The sequence below is a fragment of the Rhinolophus sinicus genome, chromosome 4, assembly GCF_057876585.1.
Source record: "Rhinolophus sinicus isolate RSI-liver-muscle chromosome 4, RSI-T2T, whole genome shotgun sequence".
NCBI lineage: Eukaryota > Metazoa > Chordata > Mammalia > Chiroptera > Rhinolophidae > Rhinolophus > Rhinolophus sinicus.
The window spans coordinates 52,279,640-52,300,076 of record NC_142504.1 but is presented as its reverse complement, the minus strand read 5'-3'; the positions used below and the strand labels follow the sequence as shown (position 1 = coordinate 52,300,076).

Sequence of the window (20,437 nt, the reverse complement as noted above, 5' to 3'; positions counted from 1 at the left end):
GCTCAAATGTTAATTCTCCACGATCCCCTCTCAGAATGCTGTAGCTACATACCTCTCACACCTATCCTTATTTTAAGAAACTTAGAGAAGTAGGTTTTTGTTTTTTCAGAATCCAAGTTCGTTGGTTTTCCAATAAACATTAATAGCTACAAATTATCAAGTACCTACTATATCATACCTACTATTATATGAAAATTTATGAAAGATTTATAATCTTTTTAACCAAGGGTAATATTAAAAATATTTGATAAACTCTATGCTACAAGCATCAACCATCACTAAAACCAGCTTCCGTAACGTTGAGTAGGGAGGTATTTGGAAGAATTCTTCATTTTTAAAAGTTTTTCTCCTAAAGCTTATAAGTGAATTTTAGAGATTAAAAAATTTACATTCCTTGTGAAATACAAGGCAACTTGGAGAGTCGCCTGAAGGATTCAGGCACCTGCTGAGATCCAGAGGTGATGTAAGAAGAGTAGGTACAGAGCTCACCACGTGAGCCACCTTCTCCGAGAAGAAAAAGTTCAAGCAGCTTATTTCTCCATCCTCATGTCTACTGAAATTAATAGTAGGAGAGGGCCGCTTAACAGCAGTTCACTTTGCCTAATGCGCATTAAAAGTGACTACCTTCCATGTTTTTAAAATTGACACCTTTGGATGAAGTCAGTTCTTCCTCACACTGTCCCTTCTACTTAAGAAAGTAACATCACATAGAAAGTATTGTTGTCCTCTAATGTAGACTTATAGTTTCTTTCGTCTGGTCATAATAATCTAAGGTAATAATAGGGCTAGTTTTTCTAAAGAAAAGTCTCTCCTGTTGCTAGATATGTGGTATTTAGTTGTAAAGAAAAGAAAAAAAATCAACATTGTGTCCCAAGCATTAATTAGCAGCCTGGCTGTGGCTGTCATCAGTCAGGATTGGATTGATCTGACCTTTTGAGGTCATCCTTTTTGCTGCTGAAATGTCACCACACAGTTATAACTTTGAGTATTGACAGAGCATTTTATATGAGGTGAAGTTTATGGTGGTTTTGTTTAAAAAAGAGAGCGCGCGAGACACATGTAATTTCAAATATTTAGATAGGTCATTTTCTTTCTCTTTGTTTCCATTTGGATAATTTGTTTTTCATATATTTAGGAAGAGCAAGCTGCTTATTGTGATCAAAAGCAGTGCCAATTTTCTCATTATGCTGCACAGTAGCGCTGTGACCTCTGAGCCCCAGTTGCCTCAAATGTAAAATAGGGTTAATACTAATTTCCTTCAAAGTTTCCTATGAGGGCTTGGAAATAAACATGTCACTAGTGTAGCACCTGGCACACAGAGATTCCTCAGTAAAATGATAGTTTGATGGTGTCATTATTGTTATCATCATCATGAAAAATAGTTTCCCTCATGATAAACAAAAGTCGGTGAAATCTGTATTCTGAAAAGGAGAAGGCAACAGATGTGGAAGATAACCTCATTTTTCAGTTTTGCCTCCTGTCCGAAATGGTAAGGGAATCCATCCCATTTAGGTCCCCATCAGCACAAATTTCCTATTGTTCCTAAATAAGCTGTGTCCCATCAGAATTCTTTGTCCTTTCTAAGACTTCCTCTCTTCTAGAGACTTTCATACTGGGTCCATTGATACAGAAGTTTCCTACCTTCGTTTCCCTTTCTCTTCCAGTTTTCTTATCTGCCCTTTAAGAGGGTCATGCCTGATACACCCTATGTTCTCTTCCTTCTCTCAAAAATCTATAGCTTATTACCTGAAAAAAATTAAGGATTTCCAAATTATTTGTGGCAATGAGAGTGCCCTTGGTTTATGGCTTCTTTTCCAGCTTCTGTTTGCTGGGCAATTGGGGTGATGGATCGTCATGGAGTTGATTTTACTTCTCAATGCCATGGACTACTCAGGGCTGTAAAATCAGAGAGGTGGCAGTTGGACCTTCCAAGTGGGACTATCAGCTGCCTACCCTTCTTCAAGAGTCAGGCTCCATGCTGCTGTCTGGCCGGATCCCAGCCTGGTCCTTGGCAGGGTCAGGGTTAGAAGTTTTGCCAACAGAACACAATGACATTTAAGTGACTTAGAGATCACCATTTTTTTGGTATAATCTCTGGGTATGTCTGGCAGCCCCACCTCTGCCCTCTGCCTAATTGAACCTGGGTCCATACATAAGACGGCAATTTGACCAGTGGCAGCAAATGCTTTAGGTATCATTCAAATCAGAATGTAGCCAGGCAAAGTAAATGTTTATTGAGCGTTAAAGGTATTTTCCTTAAACAACTTCTTTAACAAACTATTTGTGACCCCCATTGAGGCTGTCCTTTATGGCTACTTCAGAAACTAGTACTTGCTCATGTCCCCGTCTCTTGAGAGTGTGCAGTACATAATATTTACCTTTGCTTCAAAATATAAATCCACTTTTTCTTGTCTACTTCTCCCATATGCTTTACAAATAAATCTCTAATGAAAACTTTAATGTTTTAATATGTATCATTATTAGATATTCTGCCATGACGTTAAAGGCCAAATGAACCAAAAATTCATTAACTTTGGCATTTCTGCAGAAGATCTTAGTTTTTGAAGTATGTATGGAGCTAATTTTGACAGACGTTTCCATGGCAACACACTGCCAGCAGCTGAGTTGCACTGGGATCTGGCTGCTGAGTGTTTACGACAGGGCTGCAGGCAATACGAGGAAAGGAGATTGAAAAATATGATTGAGATGAAGGTCAGAGGAAAAAAACCACTGAATTCCTTAAAAAACAAGAGCATAGATGTGTCAAATGTAGTTTTTAGTACCAGATACCACCTTTGAAAGGAACACCAGTGAGGCCCAGTGTTCCTGGGAGAGCTCATCCCTACACTCGTGTTGAAGGAAAATCATGACCTGCAGGGTTTTAAATATGGTTTGTGTGACCAGGAGTACTAGCCACCAGCCTGTTTTTTAGTACAGGAATCTTTTCTTGGGGTCATAATGACCCTACGTGCCTCCTGGGCTTTTCTTTAAAATAGAATCTGAAGAAAATTCTGTAATTTTAATACAAATGCTAAGACCTTCAGATGAGTCAAGACTTCAAGTTGGATCCAGAATACAGGATGGGCATGAAAAGTCCAGGGTGGCCTATAGCCAGGATTCCCACTGTGATATTTATCTCCCTTTGTTATTTCCCAGGGGATTCAGGGTGTCTCTCCAACTCCAGCACTGATTAATAGAAGAGCCAGAACTAAAACCTGGACCTCCAGCTCTGTCTCCAATGCTGCTGCTACTCCGCCGTATTCCTGCACATGTAAAGTGCGATCATTGGGTTATATGAGCCCTGTGGTCCTTCCAGCTTTGGGATCCTTAACTTGTAAACCTAGCTGTCCATGTCCAACTGCCAAATTTCTGAATGTTCTCAGATGTAACTCTGTAGTGCAATGGATGAAGCCAGGAGAAAGTCAGGTGTTCGTCTTCTCCACTTTCCCGTTCTGTACATATCTTTCTAAACAGTGAAATCTACAGGTCTAATAGCAAAAATAATGTAGTGAAATTTTATCTCACCAATCTTTTCCGAATATCTTTTTATCATATAATTTGCTATTAAGAGGGAATTATGATATGTTTGCTTAGGTGCCCAGATACTACATGTATATGAATAAAAAATATTTTATTTATAATCTATGAGACCCAGTTTTAAAGAGCAGCATTCCAAAAGCATACATGAATCCACTGGCTGTTTATACACATGTGCATTCTTTACTAAACTTCCCCTGTTGGGAACTGTCAGTAGGAAGTAGTGGGTCTGTGGGAGGCTCCAGGTCACAGGACCACTGTGGAACTTTCAGATTTCAGAAGGTGCGTTGTCTTCCTGGAAGCAGGTTGGTGTGAAAAAACACAGAATTTAGAGTGAGACAGACTGTTCCAATTCTGGTGTACTGACTGCCTGAGTTACCTCAACTCTAAGTACTAGTTGACTAGTCTAGCAAGTGGGAATAATACCTAGTAAGATTGTTGGACAAATAACGTGCCATAATGTCAAATGCTTGGGATCGTGCCCGGAAAGTTGTAGATTCACAGTAAATGTCAGTTTCCCTCACAGGCTACAGAATGTGCATATATTGAAGCTGTTAAGCAGAAGTCTGCCCGTCGATCAGCATTATTCCTGTCCAAGTTTGGGGTAAATTGGTAAGCCTAGAATTTAGTGATCTTTAGTCCCTCTGCTCAAGAGTAAATATCAGGAAGATGGATACTCTCTGACTCTATGTCCGTTAGTCATAGAAGAGGAACGTTTGGCTAAAAATTGAAAATATGCGTATCTTACAATCTTTACTTATCATTTATATCATTTACCCCAAGAGTATTTTAATGAAAATGAAATGCATCCCAAGAGCACATAACTGAAGATTGTACTAGGTTGGTGCAAAAGTAATTGTGGTTTAAAATGTTAAAAATAACTGTAAAAACTGCAATTACTTTTGTACCAACCTAAAATGAGAAAACTAAAGCATTAAAGAATAAGTCACACAAAAAAATATCATTCACTATTACCAGTTTCTTTTTTCATTTTAATGCTCTTTACACTTAAATATACAAAGACGGTCAAAGCTTTAATAGTGCTGTATTCTAGATATATTAGACAAACCCAGGAGAATTATCCACAAACCAAGGCATGAAAAGGTCCTTAAAACATAATAACTGAGCCTGGTATGGAAAAGTATGTGAGATTTTTCACCCATCTCCACCCTAGATAGAAGACAACTGGTATCTAGCCCCTATGAGTGTGGGAGCACCTACCTGAAGCCTCCAGGTCATCTTGGGCCTGCTGCCACTCTCACACCAGTACGTCCTTTGCTACGTGTATTTCAAGACGGATAGTGTGTGTAGACACTTGAACCCTCCCCAGCTCCTATTCTGAAAAGGCCATCTAAAAGTCCACAAATGGCAAGTAAACGGGAACAAAGAAAATGTTTCCATATCTACTAGAAATATCAGGTCTAGAAATAGTTCATGTAACATTAGATAACTAAATAAATAAAACACATGTTTTAAAAAGCATAAGGCCTATATAGAAAGCAATACAATAGAAGGAAAGGATTGAATAATAGATGGAGTTAAATTTTTCTTTAGAGAACAACAAAACAACAGAAGTACAAAGGAAAAATTTGGTAACTCTTCCTTTTGTTGTCAGCAAAATTCAAGATGGCCTTGATTATGTGCAACAAGAAATGAAAATTGAGATACGGCAACCACATTGAGATAAAAAGAGAGTTACTTATGAAGCACATGAAAAGGGAGCTCAATGATGTAAAAAAAAAAAAAAAGATTTTAAGGGGAAGAAATGTCATATTAGAATTAAAATTTGCTTTAGAGTGGTAAAGACCAGAAGTAACAGTATAGAGAATTGATTTCATGATTTGAGGACAAATTGGAGTAGTTCTTCCAATGCGGAAGAAATGCACAAGCAAAACTGTAGACGTGGGGGCTGTGACTGAGAACAGAGCTCCTGGATAATTGCTACTCCTAAGAAAGAGGCTGTAAAGAATGGAGTGGAAATGTCGCCGGGAGTTCACGGCAATGTCCAAGAGAGGGCTCAACTCGGAGCAGCAGTGACCAGGTTCTTGTGTCCACGCAAGAAAGAATTCAAGAGCGAGACAGATGCAGGAACGCACAGGGGGTTTTTTGAAACGAAAGTACACACTTGAGAGGGAAGCGTGGGTGAACTCAGAGAGCGAGTCTGGATCAGGGGTATTTATACCTCCCAGCGTGGGGCATGGGGTGGCGGGAATTGGTGATCTCCCATTGATAGTGGTTCATCCATTTCCCCTGGATGGGACCCTCCATTTCCCACTCTTCCTTCCTTGTTTAGCTCCTCTGGAACTGTCATGGCATCAGATGCGTGATGGGAGTCATAGTAACCACAATGCAAATGAGATTATAGTAGTAAAATCAGCTAAGGGTCAGGTCCCAGCCATAGGGGTTAGACAACCTGCATGAGACTTTTTCTTGTTCTTCTCCAGCTGCAGGTGCGGGATACCGTCACTTGTTACTTGTATAACCAGTGAGGCGCCTCTCCTTGTATCCTGGAGGGTTTGTCAATTTTCTAGGCTACCTATGCTGCCTCAGAAGCAGTAGCAACCAGTGTAACAGAAGAAAACGTGCTCCTGCTGAATTTTTCCTAGTTGAAGGGATTCCTACATGCAGATCATAAGAAATCACTAACAAAAGGCAAAATTCATGAGAGACTAGCATCTAAATTTATTCTTTTAAATGTTTTAATTCAAAGCTTACAAAAAAATTCTCTGTAAGCTTCTCAATTGGGGAGGGGAAATGCACAACAAAAGAACAATAATTAGGCCTCAGACTTGTCCTTCCAATACTGTAAGTCAGAGCTGTTAGAAAGAACATACAGATATTGAAGCGCAAAAAGAAGCACATTGTAGCATTTCTCCTGGGCAGCAGTCCCTCAGGTATGAAAGCAGCAGAAAGACATCACCAAACATATAGATAAGTTCTACAGCATCCCCACAGAATTCCTGAAGAACATTTTTTGTAGATACATTGTGATTGACTGAAAGATGAATCAAAATCAGTGTGGACATAGGAAGACGTGATAAAGCCAATGTTAGAGCGTCATGTCAATTGGAGCTCCTAGGTAGTGGGTACTTGGATATGCACTGTACAGTTTGTTTTATTTTTCTCTGTGTTGACTTTTTTCCCATAAGAAAATGTTGGACAAAACCCCCAAAATGCCCTTAATAGGATATCATAAATAAATAAAGGAAGCAGTGTTTAGTATTTAAATTATTTAAATGTGTAACAAATTGTTATAAATACGGTTACAAACCAAGATCTTTCTCACATGTTTATAACATTTAAGAAGTGAAAACCAAGCAGTGTTCAATGATAGGAGAACTGTTAAATAAATTGTTAAATAGAAAAAGAAATAATGTATTATGTAGCCATTGATAGAATTTTTCTGAGAAACATGATCCATGTGTTGTAAAATAAATAGACAAAGCCCCTTTATGCATAAAAAATGAATAAGAATAAATACCTCAAAAGGTTACCATAAGTTATTTCTTTTGTTATTTTTATGCCCATGGTATCCACTATTTTTCAATCAGAAAAAGAAGACCTATTTTCAGTTAAAATAACCTGCCCTATAGATAAGTATGGAATTTCATACTAGAGACTCTTGACAGTTGTCCATACCAGTTACACAAGTGGCAAGTTGCTTTCCAGGTATTGTACAAAGCTAATATTGCCAAGAAAGCAAACAAATCAATACATTACACATAGCCCAGAGATTACCAATTCTCCTGCAGCCAATCACTACTCTTACTTGTCTGGGGTCTCAGTCCTTGTTGACCTGCTTTCACGGCACCATCCTCTGGAGGGACTGACTAGTTTCTTTCACCCAGTTGTGTTTCCTTGCTTTGCAGGATACTGAGGCCATTGTTGAATTGCATTACTTTTTTTCCACTTCCAGAAAATTTTGCTCACCGGTTAGGTGTTTGAAAGGATTCTGGCGTGAATGCCATAACCCTATTGCTTTCCACCAAGGAGACTGTTGAAATAGAAGATATGAAAGCAGTAAGATCTGTAGGATAAAATTCTAGCTGAGCCCCTTGTAATTTTATTACCCTAGTATTTTGACAGCTAGAATTAAATAATTTAGTTTAATTTAGTTCTTTGTTCACGTTAACTACTGTTCTTCCTCAACTCCTTCTGTTCTCACAGTATAATTTTGTATTGTTGATGTGCTGTTTCTTTGTCAAGCAGGAGATAAATTCAGGGTCTTGAGAATTTATGAGTTGTTTTGCAGAAGAAAGGAAGGTCTCCAAGATCTGATGTAAAAAAATGTCTCTGTGCCTTAAAGAAACAGGCTTCTCAGTTCCCTGGAGCTTCCCCTCCCCTTCCTCCCTTTGAAACTTCTGCTTGATGCAGGACTTCAGAGATGGTCTTTGCACATTAGCAGCCTTAGTAGGCTGCTGGATTCCTGAATAAAGCAACCTTTCCTTTCACCCAACACTTGTCTCTTGACTATTGGCTTTCGAGTGGCAATCAGGCAATCAGCCGAACTTGTTTTTTTTGTGTGTTTTTTTTTTTCTCAGTAACAAACTGATAAAGGGAGAGCCGCTCACCATCTCAAACAGGCTCCCATGTGATTTCTTTGTGCAAACTGGCAATAGTAGGGTGCTGTGCCTCGTGGGCCTTATGCACCCAAGTCAACACCATGTGCCCAAAGGCAGCGAGAATTTTTTTCAGTTTTTGTTGCATTAAATGTTTTCCACCATGAATGTATTTGTCCAGTACAGTTTTGGCAGAAGGTAAGATAATGGTGCATCTCTCAAGATTTGAAGTGAAGAGAAAAATTTAATAACATTGAATATCAAAGGCTTGAAATGCTTTCAGTAGTTTCAGTTTTCTGGTGTCCCTGGATAACATTTAAAAAAAGAAAAGAAAAACAAATAGCAGTGATTAATCATTGTCTTTTTCCTAGCAGGTGTAACATCTAGGGTAGCAAGAAGAGTCTTGAAAATGTTTTCCTGTTCAAATTTACAAATAGCAACAAATTGGAATGCATAAAAATAGTAAGATCATTGGTAATCTTTTCAGTCTTTCCTCGATTTTTATCTAGAGCTAACACCTAATCTGAGCAAATGGATCCCTGTTTTTCATTGTATTTTCATATTGTCCTATTATTGCAATCAGTAAATATGCAGTGGAAATACTTTGCTAAGAACAGAAAATGGTAGAACAGATTCCAGACATAAAGGGAGAATCTGGGCATCCCTGATTATCAGAGCAATGCCAGAGGCAGAAAACAATATGAGGAAATCTAGGCAGTGGACAGTCTTCTCTTTCTGTAATGTTCTTAAGCTCTGTAAAATCAAAGTGTTGATTTTGGCTACAGAAATAAGAATTCATTCCTAATGGACTCAGAGAAGGATAGAGGACTGTTGATTTCTTCACTTCTCCAAGTAGGTCAGATTGTTTGCCTTTCCCTCTCTGTAGTCAGTGGAGGTTTCTTTGGCACCCTGACTATCAGCATTGTTAATTTCAATATTTTGGTGATTTTTATGTGCCACCATTCTTATCAATTTTCCACATGCTCTATAGTGTGTGTGTGTGTGTGTGTGTGTGTGTGTGTGTGTGTAACTTGCTGATCTGCGTGTGTATGTATGTGTGTGCTGGTGGTGGTGCTGGTGGTGCTGGTGGTGCTGGTGGTGCTGGTGTGTGTGTGTGTAAATTGCTGACCTGCTATTTGCTCCTGCGAGGTCGGAGCTCAGACAGACAGAGCACTTGGGCGCCACCTGCTGGTACAGGCATCACAGCAGCCATGCTGTCTGGTCTAAATCAGATCCAGCCAATGATGCCTGTTTAACTCATTTAGCAGAGGAGTGGTGATAACATGTATATCTTGCAATAGTAAAATCTGATAACAATAAAATTGATGGGTATATAGTGCAGTAGAGATATATCAGGAACTCATTATTGAAATTGTATTTGTATGGAGAGAGTTTAAAAAATTACTTTTGAGAAGACCATCAGCGCTTCACAGAAATGTATTATCTTCTGGAGCTATATCAGTTCAGTGGAGAGTAAAGTCCAATTACTAGTGATATGTACTTGGAAGGATTTATGTATAATCACTTGGAGGAGTAGCCTCTCAGATCACATAATGGCTGCTTTTTTATCTGTGTGTGTATGTGTGTGTGTACACACATGCAGTGGTATTCACTGCTCTGTTTACTCATACTGTCTGCGTGTATATAGATGCAGTTTGATTTGAGGCCATTGAAACCAGTTCACTCCATGGATGTAATTTTCCAGAGAGATGGAAATCATAAATAACTTAGAAATCAACACAACTTGCTTTGTACATTTTAGTCCACTACTCCAGTGTATGCACATTGTCTTTATGTGTAGTTTCTGATGTGGGAGAAATTTTCCTGTGTTCTTAGGGTCCTGGAGAAAGCTGCTTTATTTCTCTAACAATAAAGCTACAAGCGCTTGTTCACTGTTCTGGGATTTAAGATGCCCTCCTAGTTTATGTCCTTACTAACACTCTCTTGACAGCAGCAACAGTAACATCCATAAATAGCTCAGTGGTTCTTGAAAACGAGATGCCATTCTATTAAATTTTTAAGTAAACTTTCCTATTGAAATTTCCAGTCATTCACCAAAATGTAAGCCCCCATGTATCTGTTTCCCTACCTCAATAATTACCAACATTTATAATTTACATTGAATAAGTATGTTCCAATTGAGGTAAAAGGATAGCTATTCTGAATCCAAGTACTTTAATGAGAGGGTAGAAAAAAAGAAAGAGATGCTACATTATGGTTAGTGACTATATTTTGAATCATTGCACCCTTTGGAGAGCCAGATTCTCATAATAAGAGATTCTCATAAAAAAGGAAAGTGAATTTCTAAGAATATGAATAATTCTTGGCCATATAATAAACAGTACGGCTGCTAACATTGTTTTTCATCCCCAAAATAAAATATTATGATGTAGAAAAATGTATTCTGCAACAGGTTATTTTCAGCTAAACTATGACCTGTAGATTTGAGTAAGAGGAAAGGTTTTTATAAATACCTTGCTACGTGCTCTAGGTGTGCGATTTATATTTTCCAGCTCCCTATCTGATGCCCACTCTGCAGGCACTCTCCCTTTTCCCTGTTCTAGGTTCGACAGTCAATATCTACAACATTAGGACTTTCTAACTTAGTAGGGTAAACTGGGTAAAATTTACTTGATAAAGGAAAGAAATCTCTGATGCTAATCACATCAGATAGCAAGACCAATTTCTGAAATATGTGTCCTGCTATATGAGATCAATCCAGTACTCTCCTCCTTCCAGTCTTTCTGATTTGAACCTCTCAAAGCAGGTCTGCCAAGCTTAGAGTCTTGTTAAAGACTTGGACTCCATAACCAATTCATTCAAAACTAATACTCTGATTGGACTTTCTTCATTGTAGTATTGCAAGTTTTAAACACTACTTGAGGCTCTTCTTTTGACTATGTCCTACTTTAAAAACAAAATTTTCCTTTTTTCTTCTATTTCACTGCTCCCAGTAAAGGACCCAAAATCTGATTTTATTATAATGTATATTTGATAATAAAATGATTTCCTCTTTGTTCTCAAGAAGGCTTATGAGAAAGCTCCTCATTTTATTTTCCATGAATGTGATTTAGCTTCTGGGACCTTCCCCATGAAGATTTTAAAGTTTATACTGAAATGAAATTTTTCTGAATTCTGACTTTGCATGCATAGTGATGAGGCTCTTCTTATGTAGCTTTCTTCCATGACCCAGGTATTGGGACCCAGCCCCTTCTATTTTGTGCACAGATGTCCTCTAGGACCTGGCTATCATCTGCTTTCAGGCAACAAATATAGAAATAGCTTGTGGAGGGGACCACTCACACCTTGAAAGCAATGTCTTAGGAATGGCAGATGTCACTTCCATTCAAATTCCATGTGCTACACCTAACTACAAGGAAAGGTGAGAAATGTAGCAATGTTGGGAGCCCAGGAAGAAGAAAAGACAGAGTTTTGGTGAACAGATGACAGACTGCTGTACCTGAATCCTGGGCCTCAGTACATTACAAAGAAAGCTTTCCACCTGATGCACCTCAGTAGAGGCAAGAGAAGTGAAAGGGCTGAGTCTGACTCTGATTGAGGCCTGAGGAGATACGACTGTTTGGTCTCTGGTTTCCAGGTCATACCCGACACGGATGATGATGTGACTATGGGGACCTTGGGGTCTGCAGTGGAGGGAGCCCCGGAGGAGGGGGCCCCAGTGGAGGAAGCAGAGACCGAGAAGGCAGCTCTTCCTACTGGAGAAGGAGCAAGTTTAGAGGAGGCCAACATTGATACTGTAGCCACAGAGATCGTAGATGGTGACAGATCTCAACTGGAAGAAACAGAAGTAGCAGCATGTCAGGTGAGTATCTTGATGAAGTGGAGGTTCTGGGGAGAAGGTGCCGTTGGGATGCCCTATTGTTCAATGGCGGTAACTCTTGTGGACTCAGACGAGCTTTGTAGCCGTCTTGTGTCATCCTGCTCCACCAAAAAAAAAAAAAAAAAGATTCTCAGAAAGAGTGGTGGCAGCATTCTTTCAATGACAGCGTCGTGGGGTCCCACACAAGTCCCCAGTGCTATGGCAGACTGGGCTTAAGCACAAGTGGAGGGAAAAAAACTATGCATAAAATGATGGAGCAAAGGAATGAAGCACAGATGGTGTAAAGGATAAGAACAGAGGGAGGAGAAAGGGAATGGGACAGAACGATAGGGTGCTGTGTGGATTAAGTGAGGAAATGGCCATACACTGCTTAACCCAGTGCTAGACACATGCTGGAAACCCGATATTAGTAGTTAAATCATATCACCATGCTTACGCTTTCGTGGTTATTGTTATTAGATTGCCCCCTTTCACCCCAAATTAGTCTCCTTTCACCAAAAGCCCATCCCTGTTTTTCTTCAGAGGGAAAATGGGTCATTAAATGCACACATGAAGTTGGACTTTGCCCTGTCTTCACATCTTCACGAAGCATTCATTCCAGGGCAACACATCCATCCATTCTGTGACCATGGGAGCCTCAAACTCAGCTGCCAGAGGAAGGACAGCTCTTCTAAACCCCACGTTTGGTTCTCTGTGTCCTAGATGAGAAGAGAACAATGAAGACGGGGTGTCATGTTGTGCTTTCCATTGTTCTGATTGTTTTACTCAGGATAAATTTCCAAAAATTTCTCCAGGGTTACTCAAAGTTTGAAAATGAATTATCCCTTTCATCCCACTAGAAAAACAAGCAGGTTGTATTGGTATGTGGAGAAAAAGTGCATTCTGTTTTTAGTGGCATTTTCTTGTCACAATGCCAGGAGTGTTTTTGTATAGATTGTTATACTTACTGAAAGCGTGTATTATTTTCTCCAAATTGAAGAATGGAAGTGCTTATGTCCACTGCTATCTGAGGGAATATAGAACTTGATCTGAAAAGCAATAAACATCTCCGGACTCCCATTATAGGAGTGAAACTCCCCTCCTTGCTTATCTTTGTTAAAACATGAAAGGCAGGTTTGATCCTTCGGTTCTGCTCTGTCAGACAAGGGAGTACTTGGAGTGCTTGGTGGAATTCTGGTCCCTTAAACTGTGACTGCAGTGTGGCTGTAATAATAATGATCAATAATAGGTAGACTATCTCAAAACACAGGCCACATCTTTACCAACAGTGTAATTTCAGGTTCTTCCCGTGGACTCTGACAGAAAAACAGTCACAGGAGGTTAAATGTCAGCTGCAAGTGAGTGTTCACATTCAGTGGGACAAAATGGAGCACTGCAAAGAGGAGAGCGTCCTTGGAACACTAAAGCATTCCCTTTCAAGACCCTCTCCTTCACCCGCCGTGCCCCACCCTGCCTCCCTGCAGTTTCCTGTCCCTCTCCCCACTTTACATAGAAGCTTCTCTCTTATCAAACTGGATGATTGTTCAAGGATCCAGAAATTAATCCCACTAAGGTTGTCTGTCTCAGGAGAGATAGAAAGGAGGCCATGTCAGGAGAAAGGTCCTACAAGGCAGAAAGCCCAAGGGCCAGAGAGCCTTAGCCAGGCTTGGGGAATGGCAGGCATTTAGTTGAATGAGGGATGGGGGAAAGTGGGAGCCAAGGAGGGTGTGATAGGGAGGGTACAGATGTCTTGTCTCCCACACGCGTCCAGCTTCCACCACACTTTTCTTCCTCCAGGAGAAGGTCATCCCTTCTGTTGTCATAGAACCCGCTTCCAACAATGAAGGTGAGGGAGAACACGAAATAACCACAGGTGCAGAGTCCAAGGAGGCGACCAAAGACACAGCTCTTCCAAGCCCCACCAGTGAGATGGCAGACCTGGCCACTGAGCAGAAGATCACGGAGGACTCCCCACCGGCGCCCTCTGCTCCGTCTGCAAGCGAGGCCTCTCAGGAAGTGCCTCCTGGCTTTCTCTATAAGGTCTAAACATTTTTAATTTTTAAAATCTGGTGGCCATTTGTCCTTCCTTTGCTTTGAGGCTCTTTTGTTCGAACCTTTGGTTTTCTGATTTTCACTTTTACTGTTTGCATCACATCCTCTTTCTATGTACTGCTTTACCTTCCATCCCAGCATCTCGTTGTAACACGGCAGGATTTCCAGACTACCAGACAAGGGAGAAGTACAGTGATGTCGTTCCATATTTTAGCAAAAGATAATTAAACGATGCGCCCCTTGGTAGTGAGTAGGTTAATGGCTTCCACCCGGATGCTCTTCCACGCTTTCCATAGAGCCCTGAGGGTGCCTCCAGCCTCATCTGCTTTCTGCTGGATTATACATCTCCGAAGGGCAGGAAATACAAATCATCACTCAACTCTGGCACATTGTTACAATGTGTGACAGAGTAGGGAGCCAATACATATTTTAAAGTAAGTGAATAAATATGTTAATGGGCTTGTATGAAAAGGAAGGCAAATAAAGGCCCAAATTCATGTGCAGAAGGTTTTGCTGAGAGAGTCCATCAAGTGGCTACTTAGAATCTTCATAAACCAAAGAGTCCTTACAAAACAACCAGTAAATACTTAAAAACACAGGTTTACACTGAGTGTTGAAGGCAGCCAATCTTCCCTAACAGAATATTGTTAGGAATTTTAAGTTCCATAATTTGATTTTACATTTCAAAATTCAGCTCTTTTTCTTTTAAAAAGTGTAAAGTGTGTGTGTGTGTGTGTGTGTGTGTGTGTGTGTAGGGATGGGATGGAATAGTGATAGTCATTAGCTTTTTCTTCTCTCTACTCTTTGAAAAGTAACTGCTACCTCACTACCTCAAATGGGGACAGTGTGGGTATAATGGATTTGAGAATGAATTATGTGGAGAAAAAGATTAAACATGCAGCTAGTGAGGGCATGTGTCCTGCTCTGTTTTGTTGTAATTAGAGTACAAGCAATGGAGGATGCTGTGTGCCACTCAGGCCAGGCATGGCCGGGCCCCCGGCTCTCCTCACTGGCTGCAGGCACCCCACTCTCTGGGCTTCAGTTTTCTCATCAGAAAAATGAAATTGGGGATAAGATAGTCATTTCACACTCTGACATTTTATGATTCTACATGCAAAAACACATTTTAAAAGCTTATTGTTTAATCTCATAGATGGGGTTGGGGTTGAGGGGAGAGACATGGGGGAAATAAACCCGGGTGTGACTATAGATAGTTATTCAAGCTGCAGGATCTGGGTTCATTTTACTATGCTTTCTACTTTTTAAAATTTCTTTATAATTAAATTTTAATATCTTTCTAAGGAAATAAAAGAAACATAACCCTGTTTAAAGGTAGGATAGGGAAAGAAGAAAGTTTATTTACAAAGATACTGAACACAGGATTTAATTAAATCGTGATTCCATGATAACATGCAAGTGATGGTTTTCCCAATTATTATTTCACAGAAGATCTGGTTAGAGGAACATCCGCTAGGCATTTTTAGTTCAGGTTAAGAAACAATAAGAAAGCATCAGTGATAATAAAATGCAAATCTCTGACAAAAATATGATGAATTAAAATTTAATTAATGTACAATATCTCAGCTCAGCAGAAGGTATTGCCTTCCTAAATATACATCTGAATGGCCTCAGGATCACTCTGCAAGAATCAGCTGTTTTTAAGTAAACAGAATAGCATTTCCTTATAGTTTTCATAGCCCTCTTCTCCCTTGGGAGGGTGATGACTATCTTCATCTTTTTTATCCAGCTGGAAATGCACCTAAGAGCGCCTGCTGATCCGTCTGCTGGGAGACTTTAGTATTACCTGTGTTTTGTTTTGTTTTGTTTTTCTCACATTAATCAGTTATTTTACAATCTTTTGCAGGTGGAAGCACTTCACGATTTTGAGGCAGCAAATGCTGATGAACTTACCTTACAAAGAGGTGATGTGGTGCTGGTGGTTCCCTCAGATTCGGAAGCGGACCAGGTAAAGGCTGAGGATGCAATGCACTGCAGACTGCATTTTCTTTGTGCTGAGGATCAGTTGGATGCAGTGATATTTTGAAGACATTTTCGTTTTCTGAGATGCTGCAGGGCAGCTCTGAAAAGTGCTTAAGGCTTAGGACCACAGCACATCACCAACTGTTGGTTTTTAGGATACCTCTTTTGGGATGCAATTATATACTTTTTAAAAAAAGACAAATAGATGACCATTTCTTATTATGTATCCGCTCTCTAGGGATATTATCTCTGAAACACCAGTCTTTAGGAAATGCAGACACTATCCATGTGCACTACAAATTCCCCTCAAAAATGGTTGCCTCTGGGAGTTTGGAGACTGACCAGGAAAGAACATGAGGGGACATCAGGGAGTTAGAAATGTTTTATATCTTGATAGGGGTGTGGGTTACACATGTATGCCTTTGTCAAAACTCACTGAAATCTACACTTAACAGTCTTTGTATTGGACAGTGTTTAAATTATACGTCAAGTTTTAAAGATTCTTAAAAAAAAATCACCTCTGGAAAATAAAATCACCTTTGAGCATAGTGATCTGATGTTAAGGCCCTGAGAACTATATTTTGCTCTTCTTCATAGGATTTGTGACCCCCTGAAATGGCATGCAAAATGTATAAGTGTACTTATTAACATGTTTTGTGGAGAGAAGAGCCATAACTTCCAAAACACTCTCAAAGAGATTTATGAGCCCTTCCCCCAAATAGTAAAGTCACTACTTCTAAGTTAAGGCTTACATATCCCATGTTTTATTCTTTCTCTTACCAAGATAGATCAGGTGCTGGGTCAAACAAACAAAAGAGTGTCTACCACAATAAAATTAAATTAGAAATTAATAATAATAATATATCTGTAAAAGCTCCAAATGTTTAAAAATTTTAAAAATACACTTCTAAATAATCCATGGATCAAAGAAAGCACAATGTGAGTTGAAAAATACTTCATAGTGATCATTAATTTCTAAGTATTCAGCCTAAGAAGATAAAAAGAGATCAAATTAAATCCGAAGTACATGGAAGGAAGTAATAAAAATGAATTTAAAAATGCATGCAATAAAAAGACACACAGTGGAAAATAATAATAAAGTCAATTGTTAGTTCTTTGAAGAGATGAATAAAATTGTTTTAAAAAAACCTTGAAATACTCTTCAAGAAAAAAGTTAGAAAGCATAAATTACCAATGTCAGGCAAAAGTGTCTGGTTATCTCAAAAAACCCTTTCTAAACTTATAAAAATATATGTGAAATATATTATAAACCTACAAAACATACTATAAAATATAAACATATTTTTTTGCATGAACCATAAATTATCTTTTAAAGAAATTTAGAAGAAAAATGCCTTACCAATTCCTGTAGTGCTGATCTGCTGGCAATAATTCCTCTCAACTTCGGTTTGTCTGAAAATTTTATTCATTTTTAAATATATTTTCCCTCGAGAAACAGTTCTGACCTGACTCGTTCCTTCTACCGCTTTTAAAATATTGTTCCATTGTTTCCAGTCTCCACTGTTTATATGACACCTAATTTCTGATAAAACACACTGTATACTGTGACTTTCTCCTTGACTGATTTTAAGAACTTCTCTGTTGGTTTTCATCATTTCAACTATAATGTGCTTAGGTCTTGTTTTTTCACAGTTTTCATGCTTGAGGTTCACCGAGCTCCTTAGACTCATATTCTGGTGGTTTTTGTTACTGCATTTGACAGCCATAACGGTTATTATTTCGTAATTATTTTTCTCTTTCTCCTTTTTCCTCTGTCTCCAATTATAGATTCATTGGACTGCTTGATGTCTAAGACTATTCTTTTTTGTTCAGTGTTTATTTCTCTCTGGTACTCAGGTTGAATATTTTTCTATTGATCTGTCTTTAAGTATAGTGATCCTCTCTTCTGCTACTTTGAATTTGTTGTTAAGCATAACCTGTGACTTTTCAGTTAGGATATTTATACAGTTGAGTAATTTCTGTGTTGTTCTTTTATATAGTTTCCATTTCTTTGCTGAGATTTCCAAACTATTCTCATTATTACCATTGTTTAATGTAAGTACATGAACATATTTATAATAACTGCTTTAAATTTCTTACTGCTAATTCTGAAAGCTAGGCCAACTCATGAAACATTTCTATTGATAGCTTTTTATCATTGGGTCATATTTTCTTTTTCCTCACCATTAGAAAAATTTTTAATTGCTAAATTTTTAAAAATAATTACAGTGGGTAATGCAGATCTGACAATTAAGTTAGAGAACTTGCCACCGTGTGCTTACGTTGGCAACACTGTACACACAGCTCGGTAAGGTTTCATAACCTTGGTATATCAGTGTCTCAGCTGTGTTCATGTCGACGTGTGGCAGTGTCTTGCTGAGTTGAGTTCATTATTGTTGCGTGTTTTTGAGTGCCATCGCGACAATGTCTATGCTTGAATTATAGCAATGAACAAACATTACATTTCTTGTTAAACTTGGGAAGAATGGAAATGAAATCAGGGACATGTTAGTCTAAATATATGGGGATAATGTCATGAAGAAAACGGCAGTGTACAAATGGATTAAACATTTTTCTGAGGGGAGAGAACGTACCACTGATGAAAGAGGTGATGGCGGCCAGTAATGAGCAGAACTGATGAAAACATTGCAAAAATTCATTGAATTGTTTGTCAAAATCATAGTCTGACTGTGATAAGCATAGCAGACCTAGTAAACATCCATAGAGAAACAATTAGGAAAATCTTATCTAAAAATCTTTGCATGAGAAAGGTGTGCTCAAAAATGGTCCCAAAGGAGCTCTTGCATCACGACAATGCACCAGCTCACAAAGCACTGTCTGTGAAGGAGCTTGTAGCCACTAAACAAATAACTGTATTGGAACACCCTCCCTACTCACCTGATCTGGCCCCCAATGACTTCTTTCTTTACCCGAAGATACAGCAAATAATGAAAGGAAGACATTTTGATGACATTCAGGACATCAAGGATAATACGACGATAGCTCTGATGGCCATTCCAGAAAAAGAGTTCCAAAATTTCTTTGAAGGGTGGAGCAGGCACTGGCATTAGTGCATAGCTTCCCAAGGGGAGTATTTTGAAGGTGACCAGAGTGATATTCAGCAATGAGGTATGTAGCACTTTTTCTAGAGTTAGTTCACAAACTTAATTGTCAGACCTCATACAACGTAGATTCTGGATTCAGTTTTCTATCTCTGAAGACTATTCCTTCTAGTAAGCATTCAAACTGCTGGATAATCACCTTGGATTAACAGAAATTTGTTTTATACTTTGTGAGAGTGGGCCTGTTTCAACTTTGCCTTATTCTTGGGATAAATTCTTAGCCCTGGGACGTTGTCTCTACATCGAAGGCATGGCTTATTTGGGATTTCAATAGAAATCCTGAAGGGTTTATCAACTTTCCTAACTTGGTGGGACTTGAACTCTAAACTGCCTCCTATCCACTGGCAGTGCTTGAATCTCTACTTATCTTTCCCCGCCTTCCTGCTATTGCTTTCCTCAGGCTCCTTGGGGTCCTTCTTCTGCATCACAGCTTGAGGGCAGCTCAGGATTTCGGGGAAACTCTTCTGCATGTTTGGGGACCTTCTCTGTAGCACTCTCCTTTTCAAGACATCCCCCATAAAAATACAGCCCCAGGCTCTGTCCTCTGAATGTCCCGTGTTACACAGACTGAGAAGACTCCACAGGGGGAAGGCTATACCACCAGCAGAGCCTCTCCCAGTGCAGCAACCTACTTTCTGGAGTTAAATATTCTCCAGTTTCTGCCTGCTTTTGGTCATTCTCAGTGCCTTCAAATAGTTGTTATATACAGAGGGGCCAAAAAAATGTATACACATTTAAGAAAGGAAAAAGCTATTAAAATTGTAATACTCAATATATACTGATCACAAAAGATGAATACAAGTCATGTTTGACTGCTGCAATTACAAGAGATGCTCAAAGTGGTTACCATCAGCATCCAGACACTTCTGATTACAGCCAACTACTGTTAGGGCAACATTGACCAATGTCCACTTGTATTCATTTTTTTGGCACCCCCTGTATGTGCAGCCCCATTATTTGTTTCTCACAACCCTATTTTCTGTAACAACTTGTCATTTCTATAGTCATTTTTCTTTATAAATAATTTATATACATATTTCTACATATAATATACATATCTATACATATATATTATATATATAAATATGTGGTCATTCTAGTGTTTATAGTTCTTCTGTGCAGAAGCATTTATCTGATACAAGTGATTTTGCTACTACCAAAACTGGAAATCCTTATTCTACCACATATTTTAAACAGTTAAAATTTAATTTTCTCTATTTGCCTCAGCTAAAGATTGATATTGGCTAATATTCTTCACTTTACTATGTAAATTGTATTTCAGAATAATTGTTGTAATGTATCTTGATTATGGGTTTATGCTAGTCCTTTACTTTTTTCTTCATTTAAGTAGTTTTAAAATGCATGAT

The 20,437-nt window shown here is 38.9% G+C and overlaps 1 protein-coding gene across 6 annotated transcripts in view; it reads left to right on the top strand.

The window, feature by feature from the left end:
- Window positions 1–20,437, top strand: part of AMPH (amphiphysin) — a 224,020-nt gene that overhangs the window by 200,989 nt on the left and 2,594 nt on the right. For all 6 annotated transcript variants that reach the window (XM_074340534.2, XM_019710241.3, XM_074340533.2 and 3 more), the window contains 3 exons: window positions 11,695–11,919; window positions 13,714–13,956; window positions 15,833–15,934. In XM_074340534.2, the coding sequence (XP_074196635.2) occupies window positions 11,695–11,919; window positions 13,714–13,956; window positions 15,833–15,934 (570 nt within the window). The remainder of the gene's footprint in view (window positions 1–11,694; window positions 11,920–13,713; window positions 13,957–15,832; window positions 15,935–20,437) is intronic.